This window comes from Geospiza fortis, unplaced genomic scaffold (assembly GCF_000277835.1).
Source record: "Geospiza fortis unplaced genomic scaffold, GeoFor_1.0 scaffold488, whole genome shotgun sequence".
NCBI classification, from domain to species: domain Eukaryota; kingdom Metazoa; phylum Chordata; class Aves; order Passeriformes; family Thraupidae; genus Geospiza; species Geospiza fortis.
This window is the reverse complement of record NW_005054365.1, coordinates 3,683,417-3,699,679: the sequence shown is the minus strand read 5'-3', so window position 1 is coordinate 3,699,679 and position 16,263 is coordinate 3,683,417. Positions and strand designations below refer to the sequence as shown.

The 16,263-nt window shown below is 44.5% G+C and overlaps 1 protein-coding gene across 1 annotated transcript in view; it reads left to right on the top strand.

Annotated features, from left to right (window-relative positions):
- CFAP53 (cilia and flagella associated protein 53) overlaps positions 1–16,263 on the top strand; it is a 20,246-nt gene extending 3,983 nt beyond the window's left edge. The window contains exons 2-8 of the mRNA XM_014308299.2: positions 980–1,209; positions 3,400–3,576; positions 9,063–9,366; positions 12,150–12,368; positions 13,382–13,598; positions 14,068–14,170; positions 15,579–16,263. Coding sequence (XP_014163774.1) covers positions 980–1,209; positions 3,400–3,576; positions 9,063–9,366; positions 12,150–12,368; positions 13,382–13,598; positions 14,068–14,170; positions 15,579–15,801 — 1,473 coding nt within the window. The 3' untranslated portion in view covers positions 15,802–16,263. The remainder of the gene's footprint in view (positions 1–979; positions 1,210–3,399; positions 3,577–9,062; positions 9,367–12,149; positions 12,369–13,381; positions 13,599–14,067; positions 14,171–15,578) is intronic.

The window sequence follows — 16,263 nt, the reverse complement described above, 5'->3', positions numbered from 1 at the left end:
GTGTGAGGGGTCCGGGGGAGCCCGGTGCTGTGTGAGGGGTCCCGGGGAACCCGGTGCTGTGTGAGGGGTCCCGGGGAACCCGGTGCTGTGTGAGAGCCCCCAGGGAGCCCTGTGCTGAGTGAAGGGTCCTGGAGAGCCCGGTGCTGTTTGAAGGTCCCGGGTAGCCCAGTGCTGTGTGAGGAGTCTGGGGGAGCCTGGTGCTGTGTGAGAGCTCCCAGAGAGCCCAGTGCTGTGTGAGGGGTCCGGGGGAGGCCGATGCTCTGTTTGGGGGTCCTGAGGAGCCCAGTGTTGTGTTTGGGGGTCCTGAGGAGCCTGGTGCTATGGGGGTGTAGGCAAGGCTTGTCTAATTTAGGAGGAATTTCTTCACAGAAAAGACGTTCAGGCCTTGGAAGGGGCTGCCCAGGGAGGTGTCCAAGGAGGGATGGGACATGGCACTCAGTGCTGTGGGCTGGGTGACAAGGTTTGGTGAGTTCCAAGATTTGGTGAACTTGGAGCTCTTTTCCAGCCTCAGTGATTCTGAGATTACCCCATAATTACCATTAATTCATCATTTGGGGTTAGGTACTTGCACAGTCATGAATTCAACTGAAAAACATGCGGACTAATAGTTTGTATTTTCACCCATGAATGGTTTGTGTTGGAAGGGACCTTAAAGCTCATCTGGTGGCACCCCCTGCCATGGGCAGGGGCATTTTCCTCTACCCCAGGTTGCTCCGAGCCCCATCCATCCTGGTCTTGGACACTTGCAGGAATCCAGGAACAGTCACAGCTTCTCTGGGAAACCTGTGCGGGTGCCTTACTGCCCTCACAAAGAAGAATTTAGCCTAAATTTTCCCTCTTTCACTCTGTACCCATTTCCCCTGTCCTGTCACTACAGTTCCTGATGAAGAGCCCCCTCTGGATTCACTGTAGGCCCCTTCACATGCTTGGAAGGGTGCTGTGAGGTCTCCACACTTTCTGCATTTCCTTTCTCTCGCAGCTAGCCAAGCCCACCAAGAGAGACCTGTTCGAAGAGACGATTTTGGCTGAGAGGGCGCTGGAGGAGGAGCAGCGTGAGCAAGAACGTGACCTGCGGGTGCTCCGCCACTACCGCAACGTCTCCGTCTGGCACAAGGGCGGCGAGGACAAATGGATGCAGCGCACTGCCGAGAGGAAGGTCCGGGCCACGCTGCAGCAGTACCTGCAGGAGATCGAAGTGAGGAGAGAGAGGTAGCAAACAAGTAGCCGGTGCAGCGCCCCTGCTGTTTTTGGTGTGGGCTCAGAGAGCCCGGCGCCGGTGTTCAAACACAGTAACTGTGTAGCCGAGGTGGCATTTGGATCCTCCTGTCTGCCGCAGACAAGCGCAGAAGTAGTAGCATAGCACTTTCATTGCTTGATTTTTAAAGAGATTGAAGAGTGCCTTGATGCAATCATAAAATGATGGAATGATTTGGGTTGGAAGGGACCTTAAAGCTCATCTTGTTCCAAGCACCCCGGCAGGGACACCTCCCACCAGACCAGACCAGGTTGCTCCAAGCCTTGTCCAAACTGGCCTGGAACATTTCCAGAGGTGGGGTCCAGAATCATAGAATTCCAGGGTGGTTTGGGTTGCATGGGTTCATCTAGTTCCACCCACCTTGCCGTGGACATCCACAGCTTCTCTGGGTAGCAAAGTGTCAGAAATTCTCTCAGTTCAGTGTCACTGAGGGTTTTGTTGCAAAGTCATCAAGCTGATGTTTAGCTCCTACAAATAACACTTTGCAGCACAGTCAGCTGAAAAAATTAAAATTTTCCAGAAGTCTTTCAAAAACATTAAAGGTGAAGCATATTACCATGCCATGTAAAGAACAGAATTATGCTGTAATGATCTTTGGAAAAAATAATGTGATTTAATTTCTAATTTACTATTTCATGTCAAGTGACTTCGTAGCTGTGAAAGTCATCAGTTTGGTGTCCTGGTCTAATGTGTCTTCAGGGGAATTGCACATGGGTTCCACAGAACCACTGGGGTTAGAAGGAACCTCCTGAGCTTGTCTGGTCCAACCCTGGAGTCACCTAGAGCAGGATGTCCAGGAGTGTATGTCCATTTGGGTTTTGCTTGTTTCCACACATGGAGACTGAATCACCTCTGTGGGCAGCCTGTCCAATATCTCATCACACTCACAGTAAAAAGAAAACAAAATGTTTTCTTCTGTTAATTTAGAATTTCATGTGGTTTAATTTGTGGCCCCTTGTCCCACCACTGAGCACTCCTGAGGAGTAGATGTCTGCCTTTCCTGCATTCCCTCCCTTCAGGAGTTTATGTGTAAGATCCCTCTGTGCCTTCTCTTCTCCAGGCTGGACAGTCCTGCTCTCTCAGGAGAGAAGGAACTTTAGGAGACATGCTCCTGTTGGGAGAGGTGCTCCTGTCCCTCAGTGTCCCTCCACTGGCACCCTCTGCTGAGGCCGTGTCCTTGCGGTGCTGCAGAGCCCGGAGCTGGAGCCAGTGCTCCAGTGGGGTCTCAGCAGTGCTGGGAGGAAGGATGCCCTCCCTGGCCCTGCTCGCAGTGCTGCTCCTCCCGCAGCCCAAGGTGCCCGTGGCTCTCTTTGCCACAAGGGTGCATCATTGGCCTATGCTCAGCTTGTGGTCTGCCGGCACCCCCAGGGCTCTTTCTGCTGAGACCCTGTGGCATTTGGGCTGAAATCGGTGATTTCTGGATTCTGTAGCCCCAGGTTTCTCACTGCTGGGATTAACAGAGAAGTAAACGATGATGTGTTTAAAAACTGCCTATTTGACATAATTTTCTCATCAAAGATATTTCAGGATGAAGTGTTCTGTGCAGTGATGCTAAAATAGCAGGAGGTCATTTGAGAGAAGATGTAATTATAGATGCATAGAGGAGGGAGGGCATCAGGAGAAGGTTTTTTCCCCAGAGAGTTGTGGGGAACTGACCAGGTTCCCCGAGGCTGCCAGAGCTCCAGGGATGCCCAGGGTGGGATTGCTGGGGTGTCTGTAGGGCCAGGAGCTGGACTGGGTGATCCTTGGGGGTCCCTTCCAGCTCAGGATATTCTGTGGGTCTGTGCTGAAGGATAACCATAGTACAAAATCCACTTGTTGTCAGCTGGTGACAAATGTAGTCTGAGAAATAAAATAATTTGTTGAGTGGGGAACTGAAGTCATAATGCAGCTTTGAAAGTGGGTTTGTAAGATCAGGAGTTTAGACTGTGCCCGACAGGATCACTCATGGTGTGCTGTAAGGTTCCCTTGATGGATGCGACATGAATGATCCCTGAGTTAAAATTTGATGTTCACTTCTCTGACATTTGCAAGGGGTGTTAAAAGGAGCCCAGTACCCACTTTCTGTTAATAGCAAATAAACAAAAATTTTGTCCTTTGACAGAAGGATTGATTTAGCCTTTATTCAAATGTTTTCATTACAGGCTCCGTGACTTTCTGGAGGCAGAGGAGAGCAGGCACCTTGCTGAGGTGAACGCACTTGATGAGGAAAAGGCACAGCAGAAAGAAGCAAACATGAAGGAGCAAGCAAAATTACTGAGGGAGAAGAGGGAGCAAGAAAGACTACAAGTGGTGGCTGAAAGACGAGAGCAACAGTTCAGGTATTGCCATAAAAATATTTTATAAAAGAGAATTTGCCCAAAGTAAATATATAGGGACATTTTAAAAAGACGGTGGCAATTATAAACAGAGGAAGGAAAGATGAAAGTGGTTGAAACAGTAAGACAGAAAAAATCAGAGTAGTTAATTCTTCCAAGTGTAGTGTGTCCTCCTTGTCCCACATGAGAATCCCTGTGTTTCTACCTGCCAAGTCAACCCTTTTTGTAATTCCTGTTCCAGCTTTATACTGTTGGGGTGAACAGGCTGCAGGGAAGGTTAATTTGGCCTAAATCAAGCTTACTAAGAAAATATGTCATTAAGGATTCCTGAAAAGTTAAGATTGTCCAAAAAGACAGTGTTTTTTATTTATTGCATACTTTTCAAGAGTAGCAGCTGCAGCTAAGGGTTTAATGCAGCCTGAAGTTCTGTGCCAAGTCTTCCTGACTGAAAGCAGTAACTTGCAAGTACTTACTAGGACCTGAGGCCTTGGCACGAAGTCTGCCTTCTCCCATTCTTGTAAATCTGGTTTTCTGAGGGAGGGATGAAAGAAATAATAATGTTATTTAATTGTGATTATTTGAAGTGTCTTTCCCAGTCTCCCACGGTACTGTGAAATCTACAACACCTGCTTCTCAGTGTGCCCAGGCTGAGGATAAAAATCAACATTGGCTCTTACTTGTGCATAAACACTAATTAACTAATTCTACAGGTAAACTTTTGTTAAAATGTGGGGTTTATTGACTTAGACAGGTGTTAGAAGTGCATACACTGCCTAACTTTACATGGTGGTTTGAAAATGTGGCCCTTGCCTTTTGCAGCTTATGGTTTGTTCTCAATCTATCACACAAAGCGGTCAAAACTCACTTTTAAAATAGTTTGGAGGGGGTGCTGCTGGAGTGCATTTTATTTTGTACTCGTAGCTTGTTTCACACACCAGGGAGATGTTACCTAAAGGTAGGTGTCTAAGTAATGGTAACTTTATATGCACTGGGAATCTGCATTCCTGTTCTATCCCAAACTTCACCAAAATCAGGACAGTTACAGGAACATAAAGTCAGTCCCAAACAAGCTTATCCTGCCCGGTCAGCTGAGCTGCACCCCAGCCTCTACTGACTTTAATTAGGTTCTCATTGATCAGAGTGGGAATTTAGCACATATGCAGATTCCTGTTCAGATGTCTAATTTTAGATTGTTTAATTGCAAAATGAATCACACCACTGAACTGCATCATCTAGTGACACATACTTGAACTTTCATGCTGTAGTTGCCTGTCCTAATATCTCAGGTCCTTTGTCTTCCTAGTGTAGCCCTGTTGATCTATGGCTCACTCAGTCTCATAGGAATATTTCATCTTATTATTGTCCTTTTACCTTTCTCACTCTGCTCTGGGATCTAAGCCATATTCACACCACACAGCATCCTGTTAAAAAGTATTGCTGAACCTTTACTGTTGGTGTTCTGCTGGCTGCATGTTTCAGAGGATTTAGAGGCATCTCTCCTCGCAGAAGTTGTGGGTGGCAGTCTTGGGGTATCTGCATGTATTTGTCTTGTTTAAGAAGCCCCAGGTATGCTTTTCTTTAGCTGTTAGATGTTACTCTTCCTCCTAAACCATCCTGGTCCAGGTAGAGATCTGGGAGCAGGATTTGCTGCTCAGGAGACCAACACTTGCTGAAAATCCACAAGCAGGAGTCTGTAATTGTGTCATAGCCTGTCCTCTGGAGCAATAGCCTCCAGTCCTCTGACTGCACCCCCCTGGATGTAAAAACTTTTAACATTCACCCCAATATGTTTATTTATCAACTATGTAAATATATAATAATATACTGTACTGGTATATTGTGTACATTATAAAACATATGCACAAATAGAAATTAAAAAGGATGAGGTAAAGATTAAATAAATGCCATTTTTTACTTTTTAATGTTATTTATGAATGGTATAAAACATATTCTCTTCCTGCACACCTGCCCCCTTTGGAGATGATTACTCCAGGGCACACCCAGGAGCCCTGGCAAGTCAATCCAGTAGCAGGTGGATACACACATGATTTTCTGTTTCTTTTTGCCTGTAGATTTTCAACTCTTTTGAATATCTTTCTGAAACCTGATACAGACTTGTTTGTATTTCCTTTAACTCCAAGCAAGGTGCTCCAGGCATGGATTCTCAAACCTTGAGGTATAGGAGCACCTACAATGTCAGACATTATTCCAGAACACTAAAAGACAGCATTTTTTAATTTTTATGGCTGGTTGCTATGGCCTGAGGGTACAGGTGTAGCAGCTTCTCAGTAGTAATGTTAACCAGGAGGAGTCCTTTGACACAGGGTGACAGAGGGGACAAGGCTTGGACCACGGGAGTCTTGCTGGAATTCATTTTCAGGGAGGGCTACACCTTGTCTGAGAAGAGACTCAGCCAGTGCTAGCCTGAGGGCATGTTCATCATTGGTAACTTAAAAGAAAACTGCAATGTCTTAAAATTTGCATAAAACACAGATCACATCCTCTTTCTTGTGGTAACATCAGAAGCATCCATGTGGGGAGTGATGTTATCCCAGCAACATCATGCTGCAACCATAAAATAAATAACTGGGGAGGTTCTGTCTTTGGGAAGTAGCCACATCCAGGCACAGTTTTAATGTTAAGAAGCTTAAGATAGCAAAGTGAGGAAGAAAACCTGCCATCTGGGGGAGCAGATGTTTATGGGTTGGTGTAAAAGCTGCTTTGAGGGAATTATTTTGATGAAATCAAGTAATTACAGGGTTATTTTATATTAAAATTCTAACAATGCTGAACATAATTAACTTCTACTCCCCCGTGGGAATTCAATAAATATCAGATTAGTTTATAATCACAGAAAAGAATAACTAGTTCTTTATTCCTTCAGTGCTGAGAGAACTTTGAACCCATTGTTTTAAGGTAATACAGTGATTGATAATTGTAAGATGTAGAATCTTAATAATAGCAAGATTTAGAATCTTTAATAGCATGTTTCCCTCACAACATTTGAGAAATATGTTTGTCATGAATACTAATGAGTGCTGTGGTCTTTCATCACCACTAACTCCCACCCAGGAGATGAAAGAGAGATTCCAGTGGTGAAACGTAAGAAAACCATCAATGGCGTGGTGCATTTGGTGACCTGCTGGGAGCAGGGGTGCTCCTTGGAATGTGCCATGGCTCATGGCAGGAACATCCCAGTGCTGCTCTCTGCTTTTATTGCTGGGTTAAACAGTGGTCAGGAGGTTCCTGTCTCGTCTGAGAGGTAAAACAACCATCCATTTTCACCAGCCTGCACTGGCAGTGAACTACAGCATCTCATCATGGAATAGCTGGGGTTGGAAGGGGCCTTCAAAGTCATCTGTTGTGCAGGGACACCTTCCATTATCCCAGGTTGCTCCAAGCCCCATCCAGCCTGGCCTTGGGCACTGCCAGGGATCCAGGGACAGCCACAGCTGCTCTGGGCACCCTGGGCCAGGGCCTGCCCACCCTCCCAGCCAGCAATTCCTAATTCCTAATATCCCAAAATCTGTCCCTGCCCTCTGGCCCTGGGAAGCCCCCCCCAAAGCTGCCACTTGCAGGCTGAACAGTCCCAGTTCTCTCAGCAGAGCTGCTTCATCCCTCTGATCACACTGGTGCCTCTGGATTCCCTCCAGCAGCTCCAGCTCCTTGTGCTGTTGGAGCCAGGGCTGGGGCAGCTCTGCAGGTGGGCTCTCACCTGAGCCCAGGGGCACAGGGGCAGGATCCCCCTGCCCTGCTGCCCACGCTGGGGCTCAGCCCAGGGCAGGGAGTCCAGGCTGGGGCAGGTTCAGAAATAACAAGCAGAATGGAAATGTTTTCGCAGCAGTGCTATCCCTTTCACTGTTTGTGTCAGTGCCCTTCACCTTTCAGCACAGGCTCCATGGCATGGGTGCTTTAGGCAAGAGAATGAACAGAGAGATGTCCTTGTCCCCAGGGAAATGTGAGGCAGCAACTGTTGAATGGCAGCAGGGAGAAAATGTGGTGAGACCTCTGCTTTGAAAATTAAATAACTACCCTGATATGGAGATTGGTAATAGCATTGAGGTAGTTGTCTGATGAATATTTAATATTTTTGTTACACAGGATAGTCAGCTAAAGCTTGTGTAGTGTCATAGTATTTCACATTGTGCAGGTGACTACTGCTGCTGTCAAGTTGTTCAGGCTGTGATATCTTCTGTGAATTCCTAAACACCTTTGCAATAATCTGCATAGATAGTTTCATTCAGCATGAAATTGTGAGATATCTTTTCACTTCACAGCATTCACATGTGTCTGTCACACATCCTCAGACTTATACATCCTTCACACTTGCAGGTCTTCACCTTTGTCTGCCAGTTTCACATTCTGGCTTAATGAAAATCTATATCCTGTTTATAGAACAGAATTAAAGTGCTTGCAGATTATTCAAATTAAGTAATGTTTGATGGCATGTGTTGATTTCTATAGTGCTTTGTTTGCAAAAGTAAAAGCAGAATCTGCAATTAGAGCAGTGTTCTTCAACTGAAGATAAATCACCTCTTTGTATGCAACTCAGTTGCAGAGAGTAAATGAAAATTGAATGCTGCATTACTGTTTGACTTTCTACCTTCTCCAGGCTTTTATTGTGACTCGTCTGAATTATCCCACAGAACTTCACTTTAAAAATTAATAAATTTGTAGTGGTTCCTGCTCAACTGTGTAACCCACATTTCCACGGTCGCAGTATTTTCTGAATATGAATGAGCTTTCAGGTGACTTACCAACCTATTCTGTCTTCACTTGAATAGAGACCAACCTGCATGTTTGAATAAGTGTAGCCTGTCTATGTTTTATATGTTAATAAAAGGTATATATGCACACAACCCCCCATGTTCCAGCTATATGTAGAGTACACATTGTGTATACAATGTGTGGATGTACTGTGTGTTCATTTACCCTCACAGAATATCCTGAGCTGGAAGAGACCCACCAGGATCACCCAGCCCAGCTCCTGCCCTGCACAGACCCCCAGCAATCCCACCCTGTGCATCCCTGGCAGTGCTGTCCAAAGGCTCCTGGAGCTCTGGCAGCCTCGGGGCTGTGCCCATCCCTGGGGAGCCTGGGCAGTGCCAGCACCCTCTGGGGGAGAGCCTTTCCCTGATATCCAAACTAACCCTCCCTGGCACAGCTCCAGTCATGCCCTGGGTCGTGTCCTGGCCACAGGGTGCAGAGATCACCGCTGTCTCTTCCCTTCCCCTTGTGAGGCAGTTGATTCAGGCTCTTTTTACAAATTCAAATCCTCCAGCTCATTAATGTCAAGACCTCCATCAAATCAGGCTCTCTGTGGTTCCTTAGGTTCCACAAGGAATCAATGTCAGACCAGGGATATAATTGGTGTCTGAGGTTGCTGTGTTTTGAGCAGTGATGAGCTGAGAGCCTTCACTCACCACACACCTCGAGATCTGCTTATTGTTTTGAGACTTTTTAAAAAAAACTTTTCCGTTGCCTTCCAGAAACCGATGTCATGAGTATCGCGAGCACTGTAAAAAACTGAGTGAGAAGGAGCTGGGTGACTGCCAGCTGGCCCAGCAGGTTCTGAAGGAGATGCTGAAAAAGGAAGAGAAGATGCAGGAGCGGGAGTTGGAAGAGATTTGTGAGAAGGAACTGCTGGCTAAGGACCAGGAAGCGGAGCTGAGGGCGCAGGAGGCGGCAGCACGGGTCCGGGAGATGGTGGATGTGCGTGATGCCCAGGTGGCCGTGCACGCCGCTCGCAGAGAGGAGAAGAAGCAGGAGATCAGAGAGGAGGCTGAAAGGCTGGTAATTTCCATAGTGTTCTGCACTCAGGCTTGGGCAGAAGGCCCTTCTAATGATAGGCTTACTAGACATTTAGACTAATCCATACCTTATTTGTATCTTCACTGATACCATTAGTATCTGAGCCTGTGCTGTTAAGCTAAGCCTCTTTTCCAGAGCTGTGGCAAAGGCATTCCCATTTACAGAGGGAAATACATCTTTTGAAACTGAGCATTCTAAAGGGTTTTGGCACTCAGTCTCTCAGAGGCATTGTGGGAAATGGAAACATTTTAAAGCTTTTGCCTAATACCTTTGTTGTTTTTTGATTTCCAGTTTCCTGGAGGATAGCAAGGGAATCTTGTTTCCCAGCTGAAATATTTATTTTATATATATTTTTAAAGCAAATTAGCAAGCAGCATTTAAGCTCTCTTGCCTGTTAGACCTGCCTGCTGTTGAGCTCACATCACAGGAGGCATTTGGCTACCTTGGCCCAACTGCTCAGCCACTACCTTCTTTTTTCTTCATCCTTTTCCATCTCTCCTGCTGTAGTTTTGCTGGCTTTAGTGTGGCTTGCTAGTTCAGTATTCTGTGTTGAGTTTGAATTATGGGAGGCTATTTAGCTCAGACTCAATCTTCATTTTGCAGCTGTTTACATGTAGAGGCTGAATGATCACTCAGGATACTCTGTTAGACACTGGAAGCTGGTGCTGGCATCATATATACTTCCCCATTTTATAAAAATGAGACAATAATGAATCTAAAGCTCTGAAAATGCTGGCTGTGAAAATATTCCAAGCTAGACTAATGTTTTGCTTATTTAAAAACATGTAGAACAGAATTATTTTCTTGCAACAACTTCTAAGGCACTGCCAAACCTCCCAGGCAAAGAATGCTGCTCCTTAACTGGCCTTTTCAGAAAAGCACTATTAGAATAGAAGACTCTGCATCTTCCCCTGGAGACAGCAGCCTGGGGCTCTGTCAAGGAGATACATTTCTTCTGGTGAAGTGGTTGAGTCTCTGAGAAGGAAAAGCTTTCTTTGAAGGAGAGTTTCTGTATGGAAAATGCTATGTAATCCGTTCTCAGCAGAAGAGGAATGGCGGATGGTCTCATTACAAGTCTTTCATTGCAGACTGGTAGCCCCTAATGACCAGGAGTTTCATCTGGGTGAATGGACAGCTAAGTGTGCATAAAGGTTTCTCCTGGCCATTGCAATGAAAATAGAATATTTAGTGAAGGAGAACTCACACTTCTGGCATGGTAGACCACATGTGTGGACCATGATATCTCAAAAGTGGGTGACAAAGCAGAGACAACAATTTTTGCTTTAGCTATGTTACCTACATTAGCGGCCTTCCTCCTTTGTCTTATTTGTCCTTAAAGAACTGTGATTTCTTGGAAAGTGATTGACTTCATGTTTTCCTGACTGTAGTGTCAAGAGCTTCTGCCATAGCACTTTGGTCCTGGCTTGCAGAAGGGTGGGTGGTAACCACTTCTTTGCACATTTGTGATGTTGTGTTACCCCAGTGAACAAACTTTCATGGATCCCATCCTTGGCTGCTCTCACACAGCTTCACTGATGTCAGAATTCATCCAAAGACATGTGCCAACTTGCACAGCCGACTGCTAACTATTTCTGCTTTCTTTCCACCTTTGCTGTTCAAAGCTTTTTGGATTTCTAATGCTATTCCTCAAATTATATGTATATTGAGTTTCAAAGCTGTTTCACCAGCTTCTGAAAGTGAATTTGACAGTTCAGGCAGTTACAAAGTCAGCTTTGGCTCTGAAATACTGCCAGAACCTGTGGGTGCTTTATGTCCAGCATAAAAAGGGATGTTTGTTAGGGAGTGCAGCTTCTGCTTCCCTATGGAAAGATTAGACATGCTCTTTATGACAAACCTGCTAAGGCATTTTTAAAGACTCATTCACATTACAAAAGAGACATTTAATTTAAAAACAGGTTAACAAAAAACTGTGTGCCTTAGAGACAGGTGAAGCATGATTTCTGAGATAATACAGTGCTAATGATGGTTACACACCGTGTTATGACTATGTTTCAGTGCAGTTGTGCTTATACACTTATTCAATTCTCCAGAAATTATGCTTATGAATTACTTAATAATGCTACTTTTGAATTTTTTGTGGCTAAATAATCTTGGATATATAAATACCTATTTGATCTCAAATACGCATTTCTGATTTGTCATTGTTTCTTTTTTAAGAACTTAGTTTCACTGCACATTTTTTCAATATAAAATGGAATATAAAGTTCTTTCCAGTATGAGGTGGGATGATTTGAAACCATGAAAACCATTCAGTAAGGGCCCATCAGAACACAAAGATACAATCACTGACTTGTAGCAGCCTTATGACTGGTAGAGATGCAGTGCTCTGAACACCCAACACAGGCAGAGGACACATAATATCTACAGAAAGAGGAGGAACACGTGGCCCTGTTATTTGTCAGTGCGTATGGATGTGTATGAACTCTTGGATATAGATCAAAAGTGCTGCAATGATACTGATTTCCCTAAAGAGATTACTCTGTCTATGTGTCTGAAACATTTGTAAAATACCAGGCACAATACCATTTTTATATTGAATTGCATGTGATGGTTACAGATAAAAATCCTGAATTCTAGTGAAAGATATGCTAAAATGTTCAGGCTTTACCAGGTCTAGTGGATGACAGTAATTCTGTATTGCCAGCAAGGCTTTTCTCTTCAATGTTGCAATAAACTAACTCTAGACACCACTTAGTTTGAAGTTACACAGTGATTTTACAAGCTGGCTACTTTTATCCATGTAGGAAAAAGAGCTGCACCAGTTAAGGAAAGAAAATGAAGACCTTGAGAGGAAGAAGCGATATCAGCAGAAGGAATGCAGGGAGATGTGGCTCAAAGCAGTGCAGGACAGGCAGAAGCATCTTGATGCAGAAAAACAAATTCAACTTGCTGAAGAGAAGGCGGTCTTGGAAAATGATCTTGAGGACACCGACAAGGAATATGAGAAGATAAGAAATAAAAAAGTAAGGTGTTTCATGGTGAGCTTGTGGGGCAATACCTCATGTAGACCAGTTCTGTGGCCCTGTGAACTGCACAGGGTAACAGAGAACAGACACAAGCCCTTCTCCCTGAATGAGATAATTATTTTGTTGAGCAGCCTGCTGCCTCTCCTCCTGCCAGCACCCTGCAGCTCTGCAGAAGCTCATTAGCTGTTAAAACCACGGCACTTTAAAGCCTGCTTTGCAATCAGCAAGGCTACCAGGCTGGATAAATGAAGTGGGGGCTCTCAGGAAGTCCTGGAATTTTGTCCCTCCATGCTGATTTCATTTTGTATAAATCACCTGAGCTTTATCATCCTTACACTGCATGGACATAATAGAGGCTGGAAAACTATTTTTTGTTTCATGGGCCCGATGTAGTAAGTATTTGTAACTGCAGAAGAAAGGAAATATTTAACTTATTGTAATTAATGAATACTAAAAAAAATTAAATTCTTTAAAAACAATATCTAGATAGATGCAAACTTTCATGTTTTATTTCTTGGAGATGCCATGAAGCAGTGGATGTGTCTGTCATTTCCCGAAGTTAAAACAAGTAGATTGTCCATCTTCAGCATGAAAATGAGTCTCAGGATATTTAGGATACAGGAGAGAGATGGTTAGAAGTTCCTGTAGGTTAGGAAAGTTGTATCAACTCAATGTTAGACCTTGCTGCAGAATTACAGGAGGTGATATATATTATATTATATTACATTATTATATTTACTGCAGGTGATACTGGAGTATCCTGGTCAGCTGTGGAAAGTCTGTAAAATGGGTGTGTTGCAGGCAGCTGAGCTGCTGTGGGTAAAGGGATCACTCTATTCTGTGGTCTGGGCAGGTAGAGGATTCTGAGCAATTCTTTGCTGTGGCAGGTTTTGGAACGGTCTCTGGGCTCCCAGCTCCCACAGTGGCTGTGAACCACCACTTTTCTTCAGGGTTTGAAAGGCTTTTTTGAACTAATTTACTCACTTCTGCAAACGTCTGTGTGTTTGCAGCAAACGCTTTTGAAGGAGCAACTTTCTTACCTGGATCATCTGGCTGAACAGCTGAGGAGGGAGAAGGAGCAAGAAAGAGAGGATGAGAAGATCTTCAAAGAAGAGAGGGATAAGATTTGGGCCGAGAGGGTTGAGAAACTGAAACAAGAGAGGGAAGCTCGATTTCACATGCTGAGAGATGTTGTGAACGCAAGGCAGACGCAGATGGAGGAGAAGTGTAAGTGGTTGAACACACCTTGGTACACCTCTGGTACACTTCTGGGCAGAGGCAATTCAACACCCTGATGCTGGGAACAGCATTGCCCCAGCACACACTGTGTGACAGAGTGGACAGCAATGTGACCCTCCCTGAACCTGTTCCCAAAATGCACTCCTACAGCCATTCCTTACACTAATTCCCCATTGCCATCACCACAGCAAAGCCTAGTAAAGTAAGGATGGCATGGGCAAATGGTCATTGTTATTAATTATATTATTATGAAGCCCTGAATGTGAAATCCATCCAGGTCTGAGTGGATGAAAAATAAATAAGCTGAGAATACACTTGCTGTTGTTGGTGTGGCACTTCAGAAACAACAAAACTCAAACCTGTTATTTAGGCTACTTAGCCCAAATGCAGTCTCACTGTCCCTTCAAGCTCAGCAGAGCTGTTACCTTCTAAAAGGATTTCTGGTTTTGTTTTCCAGTGCAGAAAAAAGAAAAGAGAAAGATAGAGATTGCTGAAGAGAAGAAGGCAATGGCTGAAGCAGTCAGAAAATTTGAATATGAAGAAGAAGAAGAACGTAAAAGGTATTTTTCTTCTATGTCATCAGGACATTTCTTTGCAGACCAATCTTTTAAACTTGTGAGAGAGCTGTTTATTGTTTTCTGATAACGCCAGAGCAGTGGGTGGACTTCCTTCTGTTTAGAGAAGCTTTCCCACTACGTACCTTATCTGCCCAAGAGCAGACTTGTGATACTGCAGCTGGTATTAAGTCATTAATTCTGACCTCAGAAGATAGTGGTACATATCCTGGTGTTGGTGTTTTTGATCATCATGTGACTTACATCAATCATATTTCCTAAGCACATCGCCTCATACTCTGAGCTGTTGTTACGAGTGGCAGAAGCCTGGGGAGGAGGGTTAATGAAAGGTTTGTTTGTTCCTGCCCCAGGAGAGCAAGTATGTCCGGGCTTATTGCTAAACTCCAGCCACAGACATCCCTTGAACAATCCTGTGTCAGCCACCAAAACACCAGGCTGCAGCACGTAACCCGGGCTGCATGGGGCTCTCCCTAGTGCCTCTGGATGAGCAGAGCCTTACACGCAGTAGCTGGAATGTTCCTCTGGGTGTCATGCAAAGCCTTGGTCAAAGGGCCTTATCTCACTCACTCCCCTTTTGTAGTCCTGTCCTTTCTCCGCTCTTGTCTGTGGGACACAAGTAGCTCCTTCCTGAGCCGGTATCTGTTGTGTTCTCTGAGGGCTGTATTGGGAACAATCTCCTGGCTGTGGCAGAAGTGTCACCCTTGTGAAGGAAACACGCTGGGCTCCAGCTGGGATATGCTCCACTTAGCAGAGATGGCACTCAGCAGTGTCAGGAAGGGTTTGTGGCTCAGCTCTGTTGAGTTAGTGCACAAGTCCTGACTACTCTGTTGGCATTCAAGTGTCTGACTCCTGCTCCAGAAGGGCCTGAGCACACAAGGCTTCCTCTGCTTCTCCAGAGAGGACTGAAAGCAGTACACGAGTCCTGAGGTGCAGTGAAAGATTGATTTCCCCTGACAGCCACTTCCAGCAATATCAGTGCAGCAGGGAGTTGTTCTTCTCAGCAGGAGGGTGAGGATGGGTGTCAGCAGCAGCATGAGCCCAGGCCAGGGATTGAGACTGAGACCCAGCACCCCCATCCTCTGTCCTCTCACCACGGCTGTGAGGAGCAAGGAGGGCTGATGGCAGGGAGTTGTTCTTTCCCTCTTTCTGGTAAAGCACCAGTTTTACAGTCTGCTTTATAGGACACAACAGAGTGCAGTTAACTCTCTGAAGAACATAAGGTTAGCATGCAGCATTTGGTTAATAGTGGCAGTTATATACTGCTAAAAGGAGCTTTGAATGGTTCTCTGGTCTCAGCTCGAATGCTAACAGATTACATAATAATAATAATAATAATAAAGTTTATTCTTTTTACCCACACTGCTTAAATAACCTATTCATTTGGCATTTCCAGAAAAGCACAGAAGGCCAAAGAGTACAGAGACCAGCTCGCAACGCAAATTGCTTATCAACAGCAGCTCCAAAAAGCTGAGGAAGAGAAGAGGAAAAAAGAAGAAGAGTCAAATATGGAAGCAGAGAGAGAGTACCAAGAAAAGATACAGTTCATTCTGTCAATGCCCAACAAGTTTGAAGTAAAGCCCCCCACTGCAGAAAAAGCACTAAAGCCTGACTCTTAAGGGCATCACTTACTTGGGTATTTTAGCTCACTCAGTTGCCTTTAAAAATGTTTTCTTAGGATGCTTACACATGACTTGAGTTGGAAGAACTCTCTCCACTGTGATACTCAAAACATTTAATTGAAAATTACAAGAAACATAGTATTTTAAAGTTTATTTTTCCCCCATGGATTTTTTTTACAAATCTGATCCAATCCAAAGTTCTTGACATTTTAATTCAAGAATACTGTCTGCCCTCTACAATATAATAGTGTATTATTGTGACACGAACAATGCACAGGTATTCTTTTTAATCTGCAAAAAGAAAAATTGTAGAAAACTTTCAGTAAACCTTTATTAAAATGCCTTTTAAACTGAAAACATTTGCAAAAATATTTTCTTTGTATTTCGATACCAAGTATAAAACTCTGACTGTATTTTACTGTGGGGTGAACATTAAAAAGCTGATATTCTTTTGCTAGA